Genomic DNA, 19,171 nt, shown 5'->3' with positions numbered 1-19,171 from the left:
ACGTCTGGTGAAGCCCTCCCTGCTCCAGCCTTCTCTAGCAAGGTCCCAGAGAGCTGCTGGAAGGACAGATTCTCCTTGGCCCCTTCACCCTCCCAGATCTTTATTGGCATTTGTGAGCAGCTGACTGTTGCTGATGCCAAAGAGATACTGATTATCTTGGCACCAGGCCCTGTTCTAGGTGCTCAGTTTCATGTTAATTAGGGCAAGTTACTCTCCACTTTTTCCATGGGAAAGTTTGGCCCACCCAGGCAGCATCTTCTCTGAGGGTCAGCACCAACTGGCCCACGGAGCTCCCCATACACCCATCCCGACTTCCATGCTGCATCTGTGGCTCTGGCTTTCCTCCCCTTTTTCTCTTCTTCTACCTAAACATCTCTCTCTTGGCAGCTCCTCAGACGAAGACATCCAGTTCCGCCTGGTGACAAGATTTGTGAATGAGGCAGTCATGTGCCTGCAAGAGGGGATCTTGGCCACACCTGCAGAGGGAGACATCGGAGCCGTCTTTGGGCTTGGCTTCCCACCTTGTCTTGGAGGTTGGTCTCGCAGGTTGGGAAAGTGTATCACTTTAGCCTGGAGCCCGTGTTGCATCTCCTTCAACAAAGTCCTCTTTCTCTATTCAGGGCCTTTCCGCTTTGTGGATCTGTATGGCGCCCAGAAGATAGTGGACCGGCTCAAGAAGTATGAAGCTGCCTATGGAAAACAGTTCACCCCATGCCAGCTGCTAGCTGACCATGCTAACAGCCCCAACAAGAAGTTCTACCAGTGAGCAGGCCTCACGCCTTGCTCAGTCACTGCACTAACTCCAGCTGCCGGCAGTGCGGGTTCTCCAACAGAGTGGTCTACATTTATCAGAGTAACGAGAGAAGGAAGACAAAATCCGGCACTGGGGTTGCTCCCTGATTAAAGTGCCTTCAGCCAAGACCATCTCTCCCTCCTGGTGAAGTGTGACTGTGAATTAGTGTCCACTTCCTGTTGGAAGCTAGAGCCCACTGTGCTCATTGTATAAGCCCCAAGGCCTAGAGTGGCAGCCAAGAGCCATCTGGAGCCACCTCTCTGCCTGTTCCTCCCAAGAGTCCAGGGCGGCCGGGCTGGTGAGGACAGTTCCGCACCCAGCCCAACACGTAACAATAAAAACCAGACTCTGTGTCAGTGTCTTTGCCCTTCTGGTGTAAACACCTCCTTCAAAAAGCAATCTGGAAGAAAGCCCTGTGCTTTGAGAGTGAGAATGTGTGTGAATTCTAGGCAGCACCTTAGGGAGGGACTGGGATGAGAGAAAGTGGGACCTGGTGGGCTCAACCGCACACACCTGTCTGTGTAGATGCTTTGCCTGGGCTTCTGCTCACCACAGTGTATCAGGATATTAAAGCTCTTTCCCCAGCCTGGGCTTCCTCATTGTGTGATCTTACCCGTTTCTTTTCTGGGTGTGCCTCCTTCATAGGTGCTTCTTGGGATGGCTGTGGGAACGCTGGCGCTAAGCACAGGCGCTGACATTTCCCTTGATGTTCAGTGATCCTGGCCAGCCCCAGAAATGCCTGCGCGGCAATCGGGCAGTATGGGAAATGGAGCGGCATGAGGAGTGCTGACCCCCACAGCACCTGCACTCCCCCATAGCTTCAGCCCCTCCCCACCCCGCCCCCTGGGGTGGAAAGTTCCTACACTCTTGTTCCGGCAGAAGCAGTGCCCAGTCTGGGTAAACAGCGCAGGGACTGACTGGGTCTGGCAGAAGGATCCACACTGAGTGTGTGTGGAATCGTAATTCCAGTCCCATCACATTCTGCATTCTAAACTGTCAGATATTACCAGTTACTCCTGCCTCTGCTCTAGTTGTTACTTCAAATTGTCCCTGGTCCCAGCTCTGTAGCTGGAACTGGCAGGCAGAGATCAGCCTGGCTCTGCTTGGTCACTAGGAAGCCAGACCCTAAAACCAAGTCACCTCTGACTTGGGGTTTTCAGATGACCAGAGTAGGGAGCCAATCCCTTGCACCAAAGCCATTAACAGGCTTCCAAATTTGGTCTGAGAGCCTGAGGCTGGCATTCTGCCAATGCAGGAAGCTAAGCTTGGGCCCTGGCTGGTGGCATTCAGCTTTGAGCCTGGGTCTTTCCCTTCAGCAACACCAGGTAGTTGTGAATTATGTTGAAACTAGTGGGAGCTGGAGGGGTTCTTGTAGGGTAGGGAGGGGCTGGCAAGGGCCTTGCAGAAGGGAATGAAGGCTGCCACCAGCCACCTCCGCAGACATGGGAATGGCCACATGCACACATCATTCCTCCATCAGTCCTCTCCTGCCTGAAGGCATTTACACTGTGCCCATGGGTCCCCATGGCCTTGTTTTCAAAAGAAGCAAGCAGCTGGCACCCAGAGTGCCACTTGTACTAGTCTTCAGCAGTCTAGCATTTATTTCACTAGTCCTTGAGGATTCTTTAAATGATCTGCAAGAAAACCAAATGTCCCCACATCACAGGTTTTGTGCTCTACTCTCTGACCACTTCTCTGAGCTGAGGCAGCCTGCTTGGAGTATGGGCACCAGCATGGCTTGGCTACTCAAGATAAAAAGTAGAGGAAATAAATAGGTAGACTAGGTAAGGCAGAAGAGAAGGCTGGCACCTTGGACCCTGACACTAGTGGGCACCCTGTGGTTCTGGGTGAGATGGAGGGCACAGGGGTAGGGTGGGGTGTGTGGTTGGACACAATGACCAGAGCTCTGGGTACCAAGCAGATCCCCATGTTTGAGATTCAAGGGCACAAAGACCTGCTCTGAAGCACGTGAACAAGTGCAGGACTGAGCTCCAGGACCACGCTCTCCCAAGTGTACCCTCCTGTGCCAGTGACAGGAAACCAGGGAAAAGCACCAAAAATCATACTGTCAGAGCCAAATGATGGGAGCAAGAGATTGGCGGAATTGGAGGTGGCTGACTACCACTTGTTTCTAGAATCAAGGAGAAGCTGACCGAAATCGACCTGCTCTTCCACGGAGGCAGTATTCTGAGACTGAACCCCACCTGACGGATGGATAACTAGTTGCAGGAAAGTCAGGGGAAGCCAGGGTGCTAGAGCCATCTGGGCAGTGTCTGGCTTCCTAACTAGGTAAGTGGGTCGGGTCAGTAGCAGAGCTGTGCTCTTCCAAAGTCGTCACCCATGAACCAGGACCCACAGGTGGAGCTTCTGAGGTGCCGTGGCTTAGGCTTGTACACGACTCACCTGTGTGCAGGGCCAGGCCCCCCCCCCCCCCCCCCCAACCGCAGTGGAGCAGAGGGGAAGGAAAGGCACCCCAGAGACACAGACACCTACACCCTCACTCGGGGGCAGCTTTAGGCCAAAAGCCCACAGAGCACAGAGGAGAGTGGGCACTTGGGAAATGTGTGCTTAGATTACCGGCCATCTTGTCTCTAAACAGAGCCGACAGGTTTGAGCAGTGGAAGCCATTTGTGAAGGTCTATAGCAGGGCATGAGGAGGTGTTAGGTCACCCTGAAGGCCAGCTTTTGACCCCGTTGTGGGAATCCCAGCAAATGCCTTACTGGGCCCAGGTACACAGTGGTGCCCCCAGCCCCTTTCCCATGTATTCTGCACACTCAAAGGCAAGTTGTCATGTGCAGCGGTCTGAGCCCAGAGGATCACATTTCCACTTGCATCTCCCCTGGATCCACCCCGTGGCTGCCGAGCAGTCTGTCTCGACATCGATCCTCCCTGCAGGCAGCACCTGCTCCTCCCAAGTGCTGTCCCTAGGGCCCCCATGCCAGCATTCCAGCTGTGCAGCTCCAGCTGGGCAGTTCAGATCTTGGGCCTCCAGCCTTTGATGAACTGCATGATCTTCTTGACCTGCAGCTTGGTGAGGTGGAAGTCATCTGCCAGGATGTCCTCACTGAGCTGCACGAAGATGCTACCATCGATGCGTTCTCGGGCAAAGAAGCTCACGACATCCTCTGAGAGCCCGATAAAACGCAGACTGCGAGAGACCTCCTCCAGGGAGAGCGCAGACAGGTCAGCAGGGGGCTGCCAGGAGGAGGCATCCCGGACTCCAAAGCCTGTGGCTCCATCCCGGGGACTGGCAGGAGGCCCTTCCAGGCGCCCTTGGGTTAGAAAAAGTCGTCCTCCTCCTGCCTCAGGTCCCTGCAGAGCAGCTGGTGACAGTGGGGTGGGGACCTGGCACAGCACCAAACCTTCAGGCTCAAAGGCCTTGGGGGGGCCAAGTGGGGAAAGGCGGGGTCCAGGCCCAGGTGTCCCCACTGCTCTGGGCTCCTGAGAACGCAGCAGCTCAGGCTCTGGAGAACTGCCCTGCCCCAGCTCAAAGGGATCGAAGGGCTCCAGGGCTGGTTCCTGCCATTCAGAAGAGGAGGAGGAGGAGGGGGCGCAGGAGGAGGGGGGAGCAGCTGAATAGGCCTGGCCTGGCGAGGCCGGGCCTGGGGAATACGCAGGGCCAGAGGTAGCCACAGGACCCGAGGTGGTTGTGGGGCCAGAAGAGGAGGCCGCTGAAGGGCCTGAGGGGTAGGCAGGCCCGGAAAAAGGGTTGAGAGCTCCGAATGGAGCAAAGCGCTTCTGGGGGTGTGAGGGCTTGAATAGAGGAGGGCAGCTGTGGTAGGTCTTAACAGGGGTGTCAGCCCCCAGAAGGGAGGCGGCTCGACCGCTCAGAGGCTCTGTGAGTGCCCGGGAGGCCTGGCTGGGCTGTGTGGTTGAGGGTAGGGGTCCGGGGGCTGGGCGGCTAGAGGATTCGCCCACCTTGCAGTCTCCCCAGGTGCACGGGTAGCAATAGAGGGAGTACGTGTCCGGTGATGGGGAGCCACTGCCACTGCGGGAACCCGCCCTGTGGACAGAGACAGACACACACACATAGGACAGGTGAGGCTGAGCGAGAGGGGACATGACAGGGTCACACATGCAATGCAGCCAAGCACCACCGTGCCCTCAGCAACACAGGCTTGCACCCCAGCCCCAGTCCGAGACCCCCCGGAATGGCCCTGTTCTTCCTTCCAGCATCCCCCAGCCCAGGTCAGAAAACACAGGGGAAAAACCAAACGAAACTGAACTCAATAAAAATTTCTTCTTTTTTTTTCTTTTAAGATAGAGTCTCGCTCTGTCGCCCAGGCTGGAGTGCAGTGGTGCAGTCTTGGCACACTGCAACCTCCGCCTCCCAGGTTCAATCGATTCTCCTGCTTCAGCCTCCGGAGTAGCTGGGATTATAGGCACGTCCCATGACGCCCGGCTAATTTTTGTATTTTAGAAGACATGGAGTTTCACCATGTTAGCCAGGCTGGTCTTGAACTCCTGACCTCAAGTGATTCACCCAGCTCGGCCTCCCAAAGTGCTGAGATTACAGGCATGAGCCACCGTGCCCAGCCTGAACCTAATAAATATTTCAAAACAGCAAGGAGCTCTCGTCCCTCTATCCTGCAGCAAAGTCCCCACCTTGAGGGGACCAGGGCAATGTTCCCATCTGTTCCTCAACATTTAAGAGAGAAAGGAGCTGAAGTGGCAGAACAGGCCACTGGGCCCAGGTCCCAAGACACCCAGACACCCGTGCCCCTCCCTCAGCCACTGCACACAGACCTGCACCCTCGGAACTTCCCAGGCCTGAAGAGTTTCTGTTCCTCAGCACCACAGTCCCCCCTCCTCACCCTTCCCTGCCTCGATCTACCTTAGAACTGAGGACCAAGGGAAGGCAGGGACTCACCCATGCTGGAGGCCGGAGGAGTAGTAGGAGAGGCTGGAGCTGGGGGAATGTACCGGCTGCAGCTTGGGGAAGCGAGGGGGAACCGGGGGGCTGCCCGAGAGCCGGCCGCTGCCATTGCCACCCCGGGGAGGCACTGGAGGGGCGTTGAGCAGGCGGCACTCCTCCTTCACCTACAAGCAGAGGGCGGTGACTCCACCTCGACTCCAAACAGCTGGCACTCCTTATCTTCCCCTTCCCAAGCAGCTGGGCAAAGGGGCTGTCTGGGCCTGACACTTGTCCCACTTTGCCAATAGGCTGCCTTGCACCCCAACTGCTCATCCAGTCAGCCAGCCACCCAACCCTTCCTAGCCTTCCCAGCCTAGCTCACGCACCCACACCCTGTCCCAACGCACGCACAGCCTCCTTCGTGTTCCTCGGAAACCCTTCATGAATGTTACGAAAAAGAATACAGAGGTAGATCAAAACAGGTTAAGCAGACGTGCTCCCTCCTCAAGGAAAAAAAGAGAAAGCAGAGGACAAAGGCAGGCCGAGGGCACCGAGGGAAGGACGCGTCTGCCACCTGCATCCCTCCCTACAGGTCGCGTACCCCAAAGAGGACTCCATGGGATGCTGCCGGGTGTTACGGGCAGGGAGAAAATGTTCTGATAAACAGGATTCCTTAGTGCAGGACTTCTCAGAGCTTCTAATATACCAATGCTCTGTGACTCCGACATGAGGAGGAGGGGAAAAGGGCTGGCAATCACTCACATCTCTAAGCTTACTTCGCCAAGGAAACTTCTTTTCACGGAACAACTTAAAGGACCCCTGTTCTGTGGAACCTTCTGGGTAACTGTTTCGGGGCTTCTCTCAAATCCTCTGAGGCTGGAGACCTATACGCATCTCTGTCCCACAGCTCCCCCGCCACCGTTCGCCCCCGTGCCCCTTACTACAAATGCTCTTGCCTGGCATGGCTCTGCCCTTTCCTTCTCCCCTTCCCCACCCCGCCACCTCGTCTGCCACATACTACGGGGCCGGGGCCGGGGCTCAGGAGAACGGGCTTTGGGCCCTGGCTGGACCCGGGGCTCGCCCCCAGCGCGCTCACTCACCGCCTCAGATTTGGGAGGGACGGGAGGCGGCGGCGCCTCCGGCTCCCGACGCGGCGGTCCAGCGGTCCCGAAGGAGATGAGGTCGGGTCCTGGGGGCGGCCGGGCGAGGCCCTCGGGCCCCTGGTGCGCCCACAGCTCCTCGTAGGGGATCTCTGCTGGCGGAGCGGCGGGCTCGGGCGCGGCTGCCCAGTCGGGGCTCACGTACTCCTGGTCGCCCTCGCCGGCGGGAGCGGGCGCTAGTGGGCCGGGAGCGCGGGCGAGCCCGGGGACGCGCGGCGCGGGCAGGCAGAGGCGTGCGCGGCGCGGGCTGGCGCAGTCTTCGGCGAGCTCGGCAGGCGCCTCGCGCACGGCCGTGGAGTACTCGTCGGGGTCGAAGCGCTCGCGGCAGTAGGAGGCGCTGTCGCGCACCAGGCGCTCGACGCGCGGGTCCCCGGCCAGCAGGCCCTGCGGCAGCGCGAAGCGCGGCGTGTCCGTGAGCAGCAGGAAGTGCAGCGGCGCCGGGCCCTCGCGGCGCAGCGCCAGCCCCAGCACCACCGTCTTGGAGATGATGCTAACCAGCTTGTAGCAGTGACCCTCCCGCACCGGGTGCAGGTCGTAGGGGTTGCGCGGCGGCCGGCTGGGCACCAGCACGTTCACCGGTAGCCGCACGCGCTCGATGATGGCGCGCACCGTGTGTTCGCCCTCCTGCATCTGCAACTCCAGCGGGCTGCGAGTGCTGAAGCGGCCCTGGCACTGGAAGGGCAGGCTCAGGCTCTCGTTGGTGCGGTGGTTCATGCAGATGAGGCAGGGCATCTTGCCTTTGACCGGCCTGGCGCCCCCGCCGCCGCTGCCTCCCGCAGCCCCCGCGCTCGCCGGGCCGCCACCTCCCACCCCGGTCAGCGCACCGGCCCGGCCCAGCTTTCGCAGGAGGGTGGTGAAGCGCGAGCGCTCCTTGGTGGTCTTGGCGCACAGGATCTCCGCCTGGCCCATAAGAGTGAGCTCGTCGCCCGCATGCAGCGTGAAGTTGTACACCTCGCTGTCCTCGCTGAACTCGCCCGACACCACCTGGAGATCCCAGAGACAGGGCAGGGCCTCAGCCAGGTCCCAGGGAAAGCCACGCGGCCAGCTCCCAGAGACTGGAAAGGGAAAACAGCCTTCCTCTTCCGCCCTCCCGGGGCTCGGACCAGATGGAAAGCATTGGGCTGTAGGCCAAGAGACCCACGTTCATCCTGGAGAGACGACTAGCAGCTGTGCCACCTTAAATGAGTTGCCCCTCCACGCCTTAGCGACCATATCTGATAACTCTTACTTCGAAGAACTGCTGTAGGATTAAAAAGACTGTATGTGCAGTAACATATTTTTCTTTTCTTCCCCACTACTTGGATCAGCAACATATTTTAAAGTATACAGTAAATGGCGACTTTTATCATCATTGTCTTTACCATTTGCACGATCATAATGCCCTGCCCATCCAACAAGGCTATGTGAAGAGAAATGAATTGATGGATAAGAAAAGGGTTTGTAAACAGAACAGCACTATCTGTACACAGCAGGGACTGTTTTTAGTTTTGTTTTTTTTTTTTTTTTTTAGAGACAGGGTCTTGCTCTGTCGCCCAGGTTGGAGGGCAGTGGCACATTCACAGCTCAGTGCAGCCTCAAACTCCTGGCAACAGTCCTCCTGCCTCAGCCTCCCAAGTAGCTAGGACTATAGATGTGCACCACCATGCCCAGTTAATTTTTTAACATTTTTTTGTAGAGACAGGGTCTCTCCATGTTGCCCAGGATGGTCTCAAACTTCTGGCCTCAATCGATCCTCCCTCCTTAGCCTCCCAAAGTGTTGGGATTACAGGCATGAGCCACTGCTCTCACCCCACAGCAGGGGTCTATTTACACTGCCTGCTTACCACAACCACCGCCTCTACAAGTGGGTGCTGGGGCAGCTGGGGACAGGTTGCCCTGAAAAGTCTCCAAGTCAGAACATGACCCTTCCAGATACCCCTTCCTTCTTCACTACCTTTCGCAGGAAGTCCTTCAGCCCAGTGGGTCCTATTCCCCACTCTTCTGACATGGCTCAATTGTGCCAAAGGCCCCTAAGGGGTCCCCAGGAGCCACTCTCCTTCTCGGATCCTGAGGGCAACCTTCCAACCAGGGTCAGGGTTGCCCCTGAGGCAAGGAGTAGTGTGGGGACACCACATCTGGTGATGGAGTGACTGACCTTGACGCTGAAGGTGATGGCTTCCATCACAAAGATGCGGTCAGGGAAGACACTGGCCACCTCCTCCACGCTGCTGAAGTACCTCACTGGTTCCCGCACATCCCGGGCCTGTTCCAGGAGCTTGAACTTCCCTGCATAGTGGGTGACAAAAGTTGCTGGAGTGGGCCTGCCTGCATCCCAAGAGCCTTCGTGGTCCCCTGCTACCATAATCTCAGCCAGTCCCTCAGGAGCTAAGGAAGGCCAAAGGGCAGGTTTCCACTGGCATGGGCTGAAGGGGGCTGGTCATCTGGCTCAGCTTCAGCAAGGTGAGCACAGATCCCTAGCATCTACAGCCCAGCCCTCACCCCATAGAGAGCCTGTGGGTATGCAGTGAGGCTAGCGGCTGCCTGCCCAGAGAACCCAACTGCAAATAGCCCCAAACATGTGGACACAGAGCTGGCCTCTGATCAACTATCAGTGTGGTACCAGGATGCTGGCTCCTTGCTCGGTCCCAGCCTGACCTCTGATTTGCCGTGACAAGTTCCTTTCCCTCTCTGGGCCTCTGGGGCCTCATCTGAGGGGGTGGGGACAGATGATTGTGGGCCCTACCTGGATCTGGCATCCTGTGCTTCGCCCTGGGCTGCTCATCCGCATGGAAGTGGCACTGGGCCAACGAGGGCCTGGCCCAGCCCTTGAAGGCTCTGGGAGAGCCACTCTGACCCCAGCTCTGTTCCCACATCCTGCCCTGCTCTGATATCCAATCCTACTCTCCCAGAGGCTCTGACCTGAACCCAGCAAAGCCACCTACCTCCCTGAGAGGAGGCCTTCCCAACCTGCAGTCTGGGGCTGTGTGCTTTGCCAACCTCAGCACATGCCCCTAGGAGACACAGACTTTCCAGAAGTGATTGCCAGTCTGTGAAGCTGACATCCCTGTGTAAGCTATCTCACCTCACCTTTTATATGCATACCCACAGGAGCACAAAGACAAGCTCTGAGCCACCCTGGCATCCGATGGATGGCCTTTTCTCGGGCTTTATACAGTAGGAAGAGAGCCGTGAATAGGTGAGGGAACAAGTCGAGAGAAGACAAGGTGACTCTTTAGCCTCTGGGTGTTTTTGTTTTTTGAGACAGGGTCTTGCTTTGTCACCCAGGGTGGAGTACAGTGGTATGATCACAACTCACTGCAGCTTCAACCTCCTGGGCTCAAGGGATCCTCCTGCCTCAGCCTCTCAAGTAGCTGGGACCACAGGCATGTGCCACCATGCCTGGCTAACTTTTTAGATGAGGTCTCATGATGTTGCCCAGGCTGGTCTCAAACTCCTGGGCTCAAGCGATCCCCCAGCTATGGTCTCCCAAAGTGCTGGGATTACACGTGTGAGCCACCGTGCTGGGCCTTCTTTAGCTTCTGAAGCCCCCTTGGTAGTTGCTTCTGTCACAGTTCATTCATTTAATCATTGCACAGATATTGATGGAGCACTCGCTATGTGTCAGACACTATGGTAGGCCGCACACAGGGTACAAATCTGTGTAAAATACAGTCCGCCCTTAAAGAAATCCAGATATAGGCTGGGCGCAGTGGCTCAAGCCTGTAATCCCAGCACTTTGGGAGGCCGAGATGGGCGGATCACAAGGTCAGGAGATCGAGACCATCCTGGCTAACCCGGTGAAACCCGTCTCTGCTAAAAAATACAAAAAGCTAGCCGGGCGAGGTGGCGGGCGCCTGTAGTCCCAGCTACTCAGGAGGCTGAGGCAGGAGAATGGCGTAAACCCGGGAGGCGGAGCTTGCAGTGAGCTGAGATCCGGCCACTGCACTCCAGCCTGGGCGACAGAGCGAGACTCCGTCTCAAAAAAAAAAAAAAAAAAAAGAAATCCAGATATAGTGGGTGAGACGATGAGTACTCAATGATGGTGGGATGTGATAAGTGCTATAACAGACTTGTGACAAACGAGTTAGAAGATGACTGGGTAGGAGAAACCTGCCTGGCGGAATCTGAGAGGATCACTGAGCTGCACCTTAAGAATGAAAGGGAATTCACAGAATGGGCATTCCCTGTGGAAGAAACAGTGTAAACAAAGACACAGAGACACAAAATCAGACCACCTGCCCCAGATGGTGCGTGCCTGCAGGGAAGGACTTAGGGAGAGGGAGGACAGGAGGGGATACAGACAGCAACTGGGATTTGAGAGGCTCTGAATGCCTTGCTTAAAGCGGTAAGACTTTATTCTGTACAACATGAGACCCACTGGAGTGTTTCGAGCAAAGAAATACCATGATCCAGGTTCAGCTCTATTAAAATAACCAGGAGACCAGTCAGGTAAACGAACCAGTAAGGGGTTCTGGAGAAGAGCTAGGGTATAGCAGAAACAGACCAAGAGACACTGGGAAGGGAGACCCAGCAGGCTTGGGTGACCGAATAAGGGGGAGTTGGGGAAGGAAGGGACTCAGGATGATGTACTCTGACCACCAGCCTGTTCAGAAATGGAGATGGCAGGCCAGGCACGGTGGCTCACGCTTGTAACCCAGCACTTTGGGAGGCCAAAGTGGGCAGATCACTTGAGGTCAGCAGTTCAAGACCAGCCTGGCCAACATGGTGAAATCTCATCTCTACTAAAAATACAAAAACCTATCTGGGTGTGGTGGCACACACCTGTAGTCCCAGCTACTTGGGAGGCTGAGGCAGGAGAATCGCTTGAACTTGGAAGGCGGAGGTTGCAGTGAGCCAAGATCACACCACTGCACTCCAGTCTGGACAACAGAGCGAGACTCTGTCTCAAAAAAAAAAAAAAGAAAAGAAAAGAAAAAAAAAGAAAAGGAGATGGCAGAGCTGTTAACCAAAACTGGGAACCCAGAAGGAACATGTTGTGGGACCAAGGCAGATCCTGGAGAGGCCAAGGAAGGGGCCTTCAGGTGGTGCTCCTAGGGTGGGTGCCACCAGTGTATGTGCAGAACTTGGGGACATCTGGCCAGTGAAACAGACTGAAGGTCACCAGCCCACAGGTGGCAGCCTCGGCTGTGAGGCAATGAGATGGCTCAGGGAAGAGGAAGAACAGGGGGCTTGACACTTTGGGGATGTTCATCCCAGAAAAATGCCCACACTGTGATCCTAGCATGAACACATGCACAATTGTGTATGCAGTGCCGGGGGTTCCTGGGGACCCCCAAACCCAGCCAGAGACCCAGATGAAGACACCCATGGTGCAGGGTAAGAGGAGCAGAGGCAGGGCCTGAAGCATCATCACTGAGCAGGGAGAGAAATGACAGCCCAGAACAAGGGGAAATGGCCAGGAGAATGCTGGTGGGGGAGCCCCCAGGCCTGCCCTCCCTGCCCTGGGACCCACCTGGGAAAAGGCCTCTGAAGTGCCACAGCCCTAGAAGGCAACAGCAGAAAAATGTGGACGAGGGCTGGCAAGAAGCAGGGATCTAGGACTTGGGAAGCAGGAACTGCAGGCACTGAGTAGCCCCACTCCCCTCACCCCTGCCTCCTCCCCCAAGTCCACACACAACCCCCCACCCCTGCCCCTGCCCCAACCACAAGTAGCCAGGCAGGGAGCAATGCCCACTGCCCCCTGTGGGGAGACTTGGAGCCAAGTCAGGGCTGGAGCTGGGGGAGGATGTGGCAGGGAAGATCGATGTAACCATGGCACCCAGCACCATCCCCTCCGCGGCAGCCTGAAGCCCAGCGCCGGTCATTACTGCGGGAGGAAGGAAGGGAGCCCTCCAGGGAGTGACGCTCTGTACCCTGGAAGCCTTTTCCTCCCCGCCAGCCCAGGGGCGGCTTCCTCTCCTGCCTCCCCCTATATGGGCCCTGATGTCCCCCACGGCTCTAGGGACCTGCCCCATCCTGACCTGCCTCTCCTCCTTGTCCTTGCCGTCAGAACACATGGCTGCCTCACTCCTCCCTTCCAGCCCCAAGCACCTGGGCTGTGGCAGGGGCTTCTGACCACCCTTCTCCATGCCTTCCCCACAGCACACACTCGGTAAAGAACATGGGTAAAAGCTCAGGCTTTGGAGTGCGACATATCTGGCTGAATCCCACCCTGCCACTAGCCAGCTGTGTGACCGTAGGCAAATTATCTCATCTCTCTGGGCTTCGGATTTCCCATCTGTAAAATGGAAACATCCCGCTGGCCAGAGGCGCATCTGCCAAATGCTGAGCAGGAAACAGGGCCAACACTGGGGAAGTGGCCCCATGCTCAGGGAAGACGCCTGGCCCCTCCCGCCGGGCCGGGGCCGGGGGCGGGGGCTGGGAGGGGGGACAGTACGGGGCCTGGCCAGGTCTCCCTGACTCCCAGAGCAGAGCGCCGCAGCCTGGAGACCGAGTCACCGGCCGTGCCCCCAGCCCCACCCCGCGCGGGGCGCCGTCCTCCTCCCTCCCTGGCCTTCCCCGCGGCTCTCTCGCCGGTCCGCAGCCGGCCGCCCCCGCCCGCCCAGCGCCATTATTAATTCATTAGGAGAAATCAGCGTGGAGCCCAGCCGTGCACTCAGCGCCTCCTCGTTAACCCGCCGGCCTTCGCCCTCCTAGGGGCCTCCGCCTCCGCCTCCCCTCCCCTCCCCAGTGCCGGCGGACAGTAGCAGCCCCGCGAAAAGATGGGGCTGGGGCGGGGGCCGCGCCCCCCAAGACCACCACCGGACACAGGCATGCAGGGGTGCCAAAGAGATGGGAGGAAGAGCTAGGAGCCCCCGCACCCATGGTTCCCTGGGAGACTGTGCCTCGGGTTCCCAGAGTTTTAATGACACAACCAAAATGAAGTCCCTAAAGTCACGTTTTTTTTCAGTGAGGGATTTTCCCAATCTTTCTTTCTCTTTTTAATTTTTATTTATTTATTTTAGATGCTGGAATGTCGGGGTACCATCATAACTCACTGCAGCCTCAACCTCCTGGACTAAAGGGATCCCCCTCACCTGGCTTCAGCCTCCGCTGTAGCCAGACTTCAGGCCTGCGCCACCATGCCAGCTAATTTATTTGTTGTTGGGGTTTTCTTTGTTTGTTTGCTTGTTTTTGGTTTTGTTTGCAGAGAACCGTTCTCGCTATGTTGCCCACGCTGGCCTGGAACTCCTGGCCTCAAATGATCCTCCTGTCTCAGCCTACTAAAGCACTAGGATTACATATACCAGCCACTGCTCAGGCAACCTTTGCTTTTTTCATCCCAAGAAGACCTGAGACCTCCCCCAACCAAGCTGGGAAACTTCTAGCTTGAGCAGGCCCCCAGGGGGCTCCAAGCCCAAGACAGAACCCCAGGTCAGAAAGACATCTGAGTGAGTTTCCATATCTTTTAAAGGGTTAGGTGATGGAGTACACAGGTACCAACTTCACAGGTTATAAAAGACAGAAGCCTCTGTAAAGGGCTCAGTCCTGTCCTCCTGGCTCAGGAAGACCCAGGGTCAGAGGGGGCAGGGCTACCTGTGAGGAAGCAATGGGGCCTTCCCAACTCAAAGGCTTCCCAGCCTTGGTGAGAGGGTTGTCAGGAGCAGCTGGGCACAGCAATTAAAAACACAGAACTAGGCTGGGTTTGGTGGCTCACACCTGTAATCCCAGCAATTTGGGAGGCCAAGGCAGCTGGATCACTTGAGGTCAGGAGTTTGAGACGAGCCTGGCCAACATGGTGAAACCCTTTCTCTACTAAAAATACAAAAATTAGCCAAGCGTGGTGGCAGGCACCTGTAGTCCCAGCTACTTGGTAGGCTGATGCAGGGGAATCGCTTGAACCTCAGAGGCAGGGAGCCAAGATGGTGCCTCTGCACTCCAGCCTGAGCAGCAGAAAACACACAAGCACACAGAACTGGGCCTGGCGCAATGACTCACACCTATAATCCCAGCACTCTGGGAGGCTGAGGCAGGAGGCTTCATTGAGACCAGGAGTTTGAGACCATCCTGGGCAACATAAGGAGACCATCTCTAAAAACAAAAACAAAAAACAAAAAACATGGCACTGGGCAAGCCACTGAAACTCCCAGAGCCTCAGTTTCCTGGTGAGTTAAATGGAGTTGATAAGACTTTCTCATCAGGTTGCCATGAGGATGAAATGGCAAAAAGGTTCAGCCCAGCATATGGAATGCAGCACATGCTTAACACATGGCAGCTATGGGATCCGGGGCTCACACGGGGACATCTCTGGGATGGGGCCACCAGAATCCCATCCCTCCCACACAGGGGACAGCAACCACATGCTCCTGGTGTGGTGCAGCAGACACCAGCCCTCAGTTGAGATACCTGGATGTGGCCATGCTCTTCTTTTCCTAGCTGTGTGACAAGGGGCAAGTCATCTCCTCCCCCAAGCCCTCCATTTCATCATCTATAAAATGAAGGGGCTGTACTTCCTTTTTTGGTAACAGAATCATTTCTTCAAACAAACTCTTATTATATGTCAACATCACTTATAAAACTAATAAAGGGAGTCCATTAGCATAATCTTTAAAAGTCTAAAATTTTTAACATTAACTTATAAAGTCAACCAATGGAAACAGGTTTAATGCAAAAATTGGGAAAAACAGGATCAGTGCGGAGAGGCGCAGCCATGTAATCAGCTTGGGCATTCGCTGGTTTCTGCAGCGTTTGGTTGCACAGTACTGAAAAGGTCCTGGCAGGACATGCTCTCTTGGAGGGTCTGCACAAAAAAGGGTAAGTGTGGCAGCTGAAGGTATACCCTGAAGGCCTCTGATTAGGGTTAAGCTCTGATTCGTAGTAATTTTAGAGTGTGAGTATTTTTTAATCCTTAGTTTCAAATCTACTTTAAAATAAAATGTGAATCAAAAAACCTGTGAGCCACCTCGCCAGAAACCCAGAGCTCCACAGAACAGAATGAAAACTGCCGGGCCCTGACTCCAACCCTAACCGTAATCGCCGCCTCGCTAGTCACAGCGTTCCCCCTACCCCTGACCCCAGCCCCTCCTGCCTACACCCCCGGCAGGCTTTATGACATCTTTTCTTGGCTGGGCACACCTGGGTACTGCAGGGGGATGTCAATCTTGGGCCCGATGACATAGTGGCCCTCCTCCAGGGTATGAGCTGTCACCGTTGTCCACTGGCGGCAGGAGTGGATGAGCAGGATGTCTCGCTCACTGACGCCCTCAGCGTACTCCCCTGGGAGGGGGGAGGAGGACAGAGGAGGAGGGGAAGGAAGACAGGACATTAGGAGGGGCAGAAAGAACAGACAGGGTGACCTCCTCACCAAGACCACCCCCCTGAGGGGCAGCTCCCCACAATCCCTGCCCAGGTCAGCAAAGCTCAAGGGACAGGCGGGCTGCCAGCTGGGGCCTGGGGCTGTGGGGCTGGCTGTGAGCCTCTCAGGGCTGTGACTCCTGACAGGGCCCCTCGTTCATCAGTGGCTGGAATGCCTGCTGTCTCTGGCTCTGAGCTGGGGCTGGGAGTTCCCCATGGATAAGCCCAGACAGCCCCTGCCCTCCAGGAGCCCTTAGGCCACTGGGGAGGTGGGCAGAGATGTACCAGAGACTAGGCAAGTTTGAGGCACTGACTGGAGCATGTCTGGGAAGCAGCAGGTTCCAGCTGGGGGTGGAGTGGCGAAGGGAGACTTTATTGAGCAGGAGATGCTGGAGCTGGGCCTCAGCCTCCCAGTCAGGGCCTAGGCCCTGCAAGAAGGGCCCTGTGGGGCAGTGGAGAGGGCCCAGATGGGACTGTCCCTTATAAGGTCCCAGCTATGAGAGCTCCCCCAGAGCCACAGGTTGCTCAGGTCAGGTGAGTGACAGGGCTTAGAGCAGCTGATTACTGGCTCTCCCAAGGGCAGCCCTTCCTTTCCACCCACTGCCTTGTTCAGGGGACCTCAAAGGAGAGTGGGGAAGTCCCCAGAAACCGCCAACCCCATCTCAGAGAAGCAGCTCCTTGACACCCCCTCCCCATGCCCCTCATCCTCCCAGTTACAGGGGTGATGGCTGAGGGTTGGAGGGGTTGAGAGAGCAGGTTTAGAAGGCAGGAGTGGGAGGCCCAGCCCTGGGGCCTGGGGAAAGCTGCTCTGGGGCAGAGGTGTTGGGAGTTGGGAGGGGTTTGGGCCTGGAGGCTCCAACCCCAGCAACGGTTTCCAGGGGAGCAGGAGGGGTGGCCCAGCTTCCAGGAGGCAGAAGGGGCCATGTCCTGGCTGCAGCTGGTGGGGAGGGTGGGGGTGGGGAGCACCTCCTTCCTTGCTCCTTTAGGCACAACTTACAAAATTTCTGCGAATCAAATGGGAAATGGTTTACTCTGATGGCTGGGGGGTCCATAAAGTGTGTACATGTTGGGGGGGTGGATGTGTGTGGCAGGGTGGGGGGCAGTTCAAGACGCTCAGGAAGGGCCTGGCCCCCACTATGTGTGTGTTGGGGGTGTGGTCTGAGCCTTCTGCACCTCCTCACCTCCAGGGGCACAAGAACAACTCTGATCCCTCCTCTGAGAGCTGTCCTGGGTCTCAGCCCCGTCTTCCACAGCCACATGGGCACACACCAGTAACCATGGCTCATGACCACCAACAGCTGAACCACAATAGCCCACAGTGATAGATGCTTGTCACCCAAACGACACAACTCAGTCTCCGGCCAAGGGGCCCCTCCCAAATGCACAGGTACACAGGGACCTACCCTTCAAGCCATATAATTCTGACCATTCACACCCTGATGGTGACCCAGCCATAGCCACACACTGTCACACGCAACAGACAGCTGGGCCATCACACTAGTTGTTCATTCACTCACCCATTCATTCATTCATTCAATCCATAATCTTTATTGGGCAAGGATGCCCGTTCTCAAGGAGCCCACAGCCAGGTGGAAAGACAATAAACTGGCTGGCCATTATAATGAGGTGCACAGTAGGAGACAAGCCAGGGTTGGCACGAGGTGGCAGGGGAGACCAAAGGAGGCCGTACCCAGACCGAGGAGCTCAGAAAAGCTGCCCAGAAAGGGGAGATGCCAAAAAGGATGTGTGGGAAGTGGCCAGAAGACCCCAAGGCAGCATCCCCCATTCACAGGCGGACACAGTACCACACTCTGACCACTCTGCCCCGTGCCAGAGAAACAGACGCTGGCCTGCCCGGCGGCCAGGGCGCCGATGCTCCCCCATGAGCCTGCTCCCGGGACAGCTGACGCCCACTGTGCCCACTCCTGGCTGCCGCGGAGGAGGGGCTGCCGGGCCCCCGAGGGGAGGAGAGGAGCCTGCGGCCGCGGGCCCCATTAGCATTCAGGGAAGCGAGTATGCCAACGCGGGCCAAACCCCTATTCTTCTCACACACAAAACCCCCGGCCTGGCTGCCAGCCCCGGCTACCGCCCATCCCCCAACCAAGCAGCACCCCCCCTCCCCCAAAACGGTCCCCTCGCTCCACGCAGCCCCCGGGGGTACCTTCTCGGGCCCCCATGAGTGGTTCCATCAGCCGAGCGGTTGGGGGCCCCAGATCCTATTAAGAAGTGGGACAAGATTCAAGGGAGGGCCGGGGGTTTGGGGGTCACGCCGGGCGGCAGACCCGGCTCCCGCGGGCCTCTCCCGAAGGTGGCCTGCCCGCCCCAGGACCGAAACTGCTCCTGAGGAAGCGAAAGGAGGTGCAAGAAGGGTCCCCAGAGGGGCGGAGCAGGGCTGGGGGTGGCGGTAGGGGGAAGACAGAGTTCGGGTCCCAGAGATGAGGGAAGACAGAGGTGAGAGGCCGGGGACAAAGGGACTGAGGAGGCGCGGCCGGGACAGGGTCCCAGGGGCAGCAGGGGAAAGGGGGGCACCGACGGGGCGGGAGCAGGGGCTCGGCCCCTTTCCGGACTCCAGCTGGGCGGGAAAACTGTCCCGGCCCTGCCCCGGTGTCTGTGCCTGTGCTTGTCCGCGGGGCCCAGGAGGCGGACCTCGCCGGTGGGCCCCGCGTCTCCCGGGAGGCGCTCCAGGAAGCGCTCGGGGCCCCCACCAGGGAGCCAGGAGGGCGCGGGCGCCGCACCCTCCTCACGATCCCGCTGGCCCCTGCCTGGAGAGCCCACCATTTCCCCGCGGACCCCGGTCCCCATCTCCAGCGACCCCGGTACCTGGCCCAAGGCAGGCGAGCGTGGGCAGGCGGCAGCGGCTGACGATGAGGTCGAGCGGGAAGGCGCCCATGCTCCAGCGCAGGCCGGCCAGCCCGGCCGCAAGCTTCTCCATGGCATGGGCGCCCCGGGGCCGCCGTCCCGGGGCCCCGACGGTCAGTCCCGCGCGGCCCAGGCTCTCGCGCCCGCCGCCACCTCCCGGGGCCGCCGCGGCGCTCGCCGCCTGGCAGCCCCGCCGGGCCGCGGGCGTCACGTGGCCGGCCTCCCCGCGG

The 19,171-nt window shown here is 57.7% G+C and overlaps 2 protein-coding genes across 2 annotated transcripts in view; one reads left to right on the top strand and one right to left on the bottom strand.

Moving 5' to 3' along the window:
- The window catches only part of HADHA (hydroxyacyl-CoA dehydrogenase trifunctional multienzyme complex subunit alpha), a 58,633-nt gene extending 57,483 nt beyond the window's left edge, over positions 1–1,150 (top strand). Inside the window, exons 19-20 of the mRNA XM_026454745.2 lie at positions 388–533; positions 621–1,150. Of these exons, the coding sequence (XP_026310530.1) occupies positions 388–533; positions 621–766 (292 nt within the window). The 3' untranslated portion in view covers positions 767–1,150. The remainder of the gene's footprint in view (positions 1–387; positions 534–620) is intronic.
- Positions 1,151–2,359: 1,209 nt separating this feature from the next.
- Positions 2,360–19,014, bottom strand: GAREM2 (GRB2 associated regulator of MAPK1 subtype 2). The gene is made up of 6 exons (XM_023230010.1): positions 18,903–19,014; positions 15,864–16,004; positions 8,944–9,074; positions 6,750–7,793; positions 5,665–5,834; positions 2,360–4,797 (listed from the first exon to the last, which is right to left on the bottom strand). The coding sequence occupies exons 1-6, from the start codon at positions 19,012–19,014 to the stop codon at positions 3,768–3,770; spliced, it is 2,628 nt and encodes an 875-aa protein (XP_023085778.1). The 3' UTR covers positions 2,360–3,767.
- Between the last annotated feature and the right edge of the window lie 157 nt (positions 19,015–19,171).

This window comes from Piliocolobus tephrosceles, chromosome 15 (assembly GCF_002776525.5).
Source record: "Piliocolobus tephrosceles isolate RC106 chromosome 15, ASM277652v3, whole genome shotgun sequence".
Classification (NCBI taxonomy): domain Eukaryota; kingdom Metazoa; phylum Chordata; class Mammalia; order Primates; family Cercopithecidae; genus Piliocolobus; species Piliocolobus tephrosceles.
This window is presented reverse-complemented; position numbering and strand designations above follow the sequence as displayed.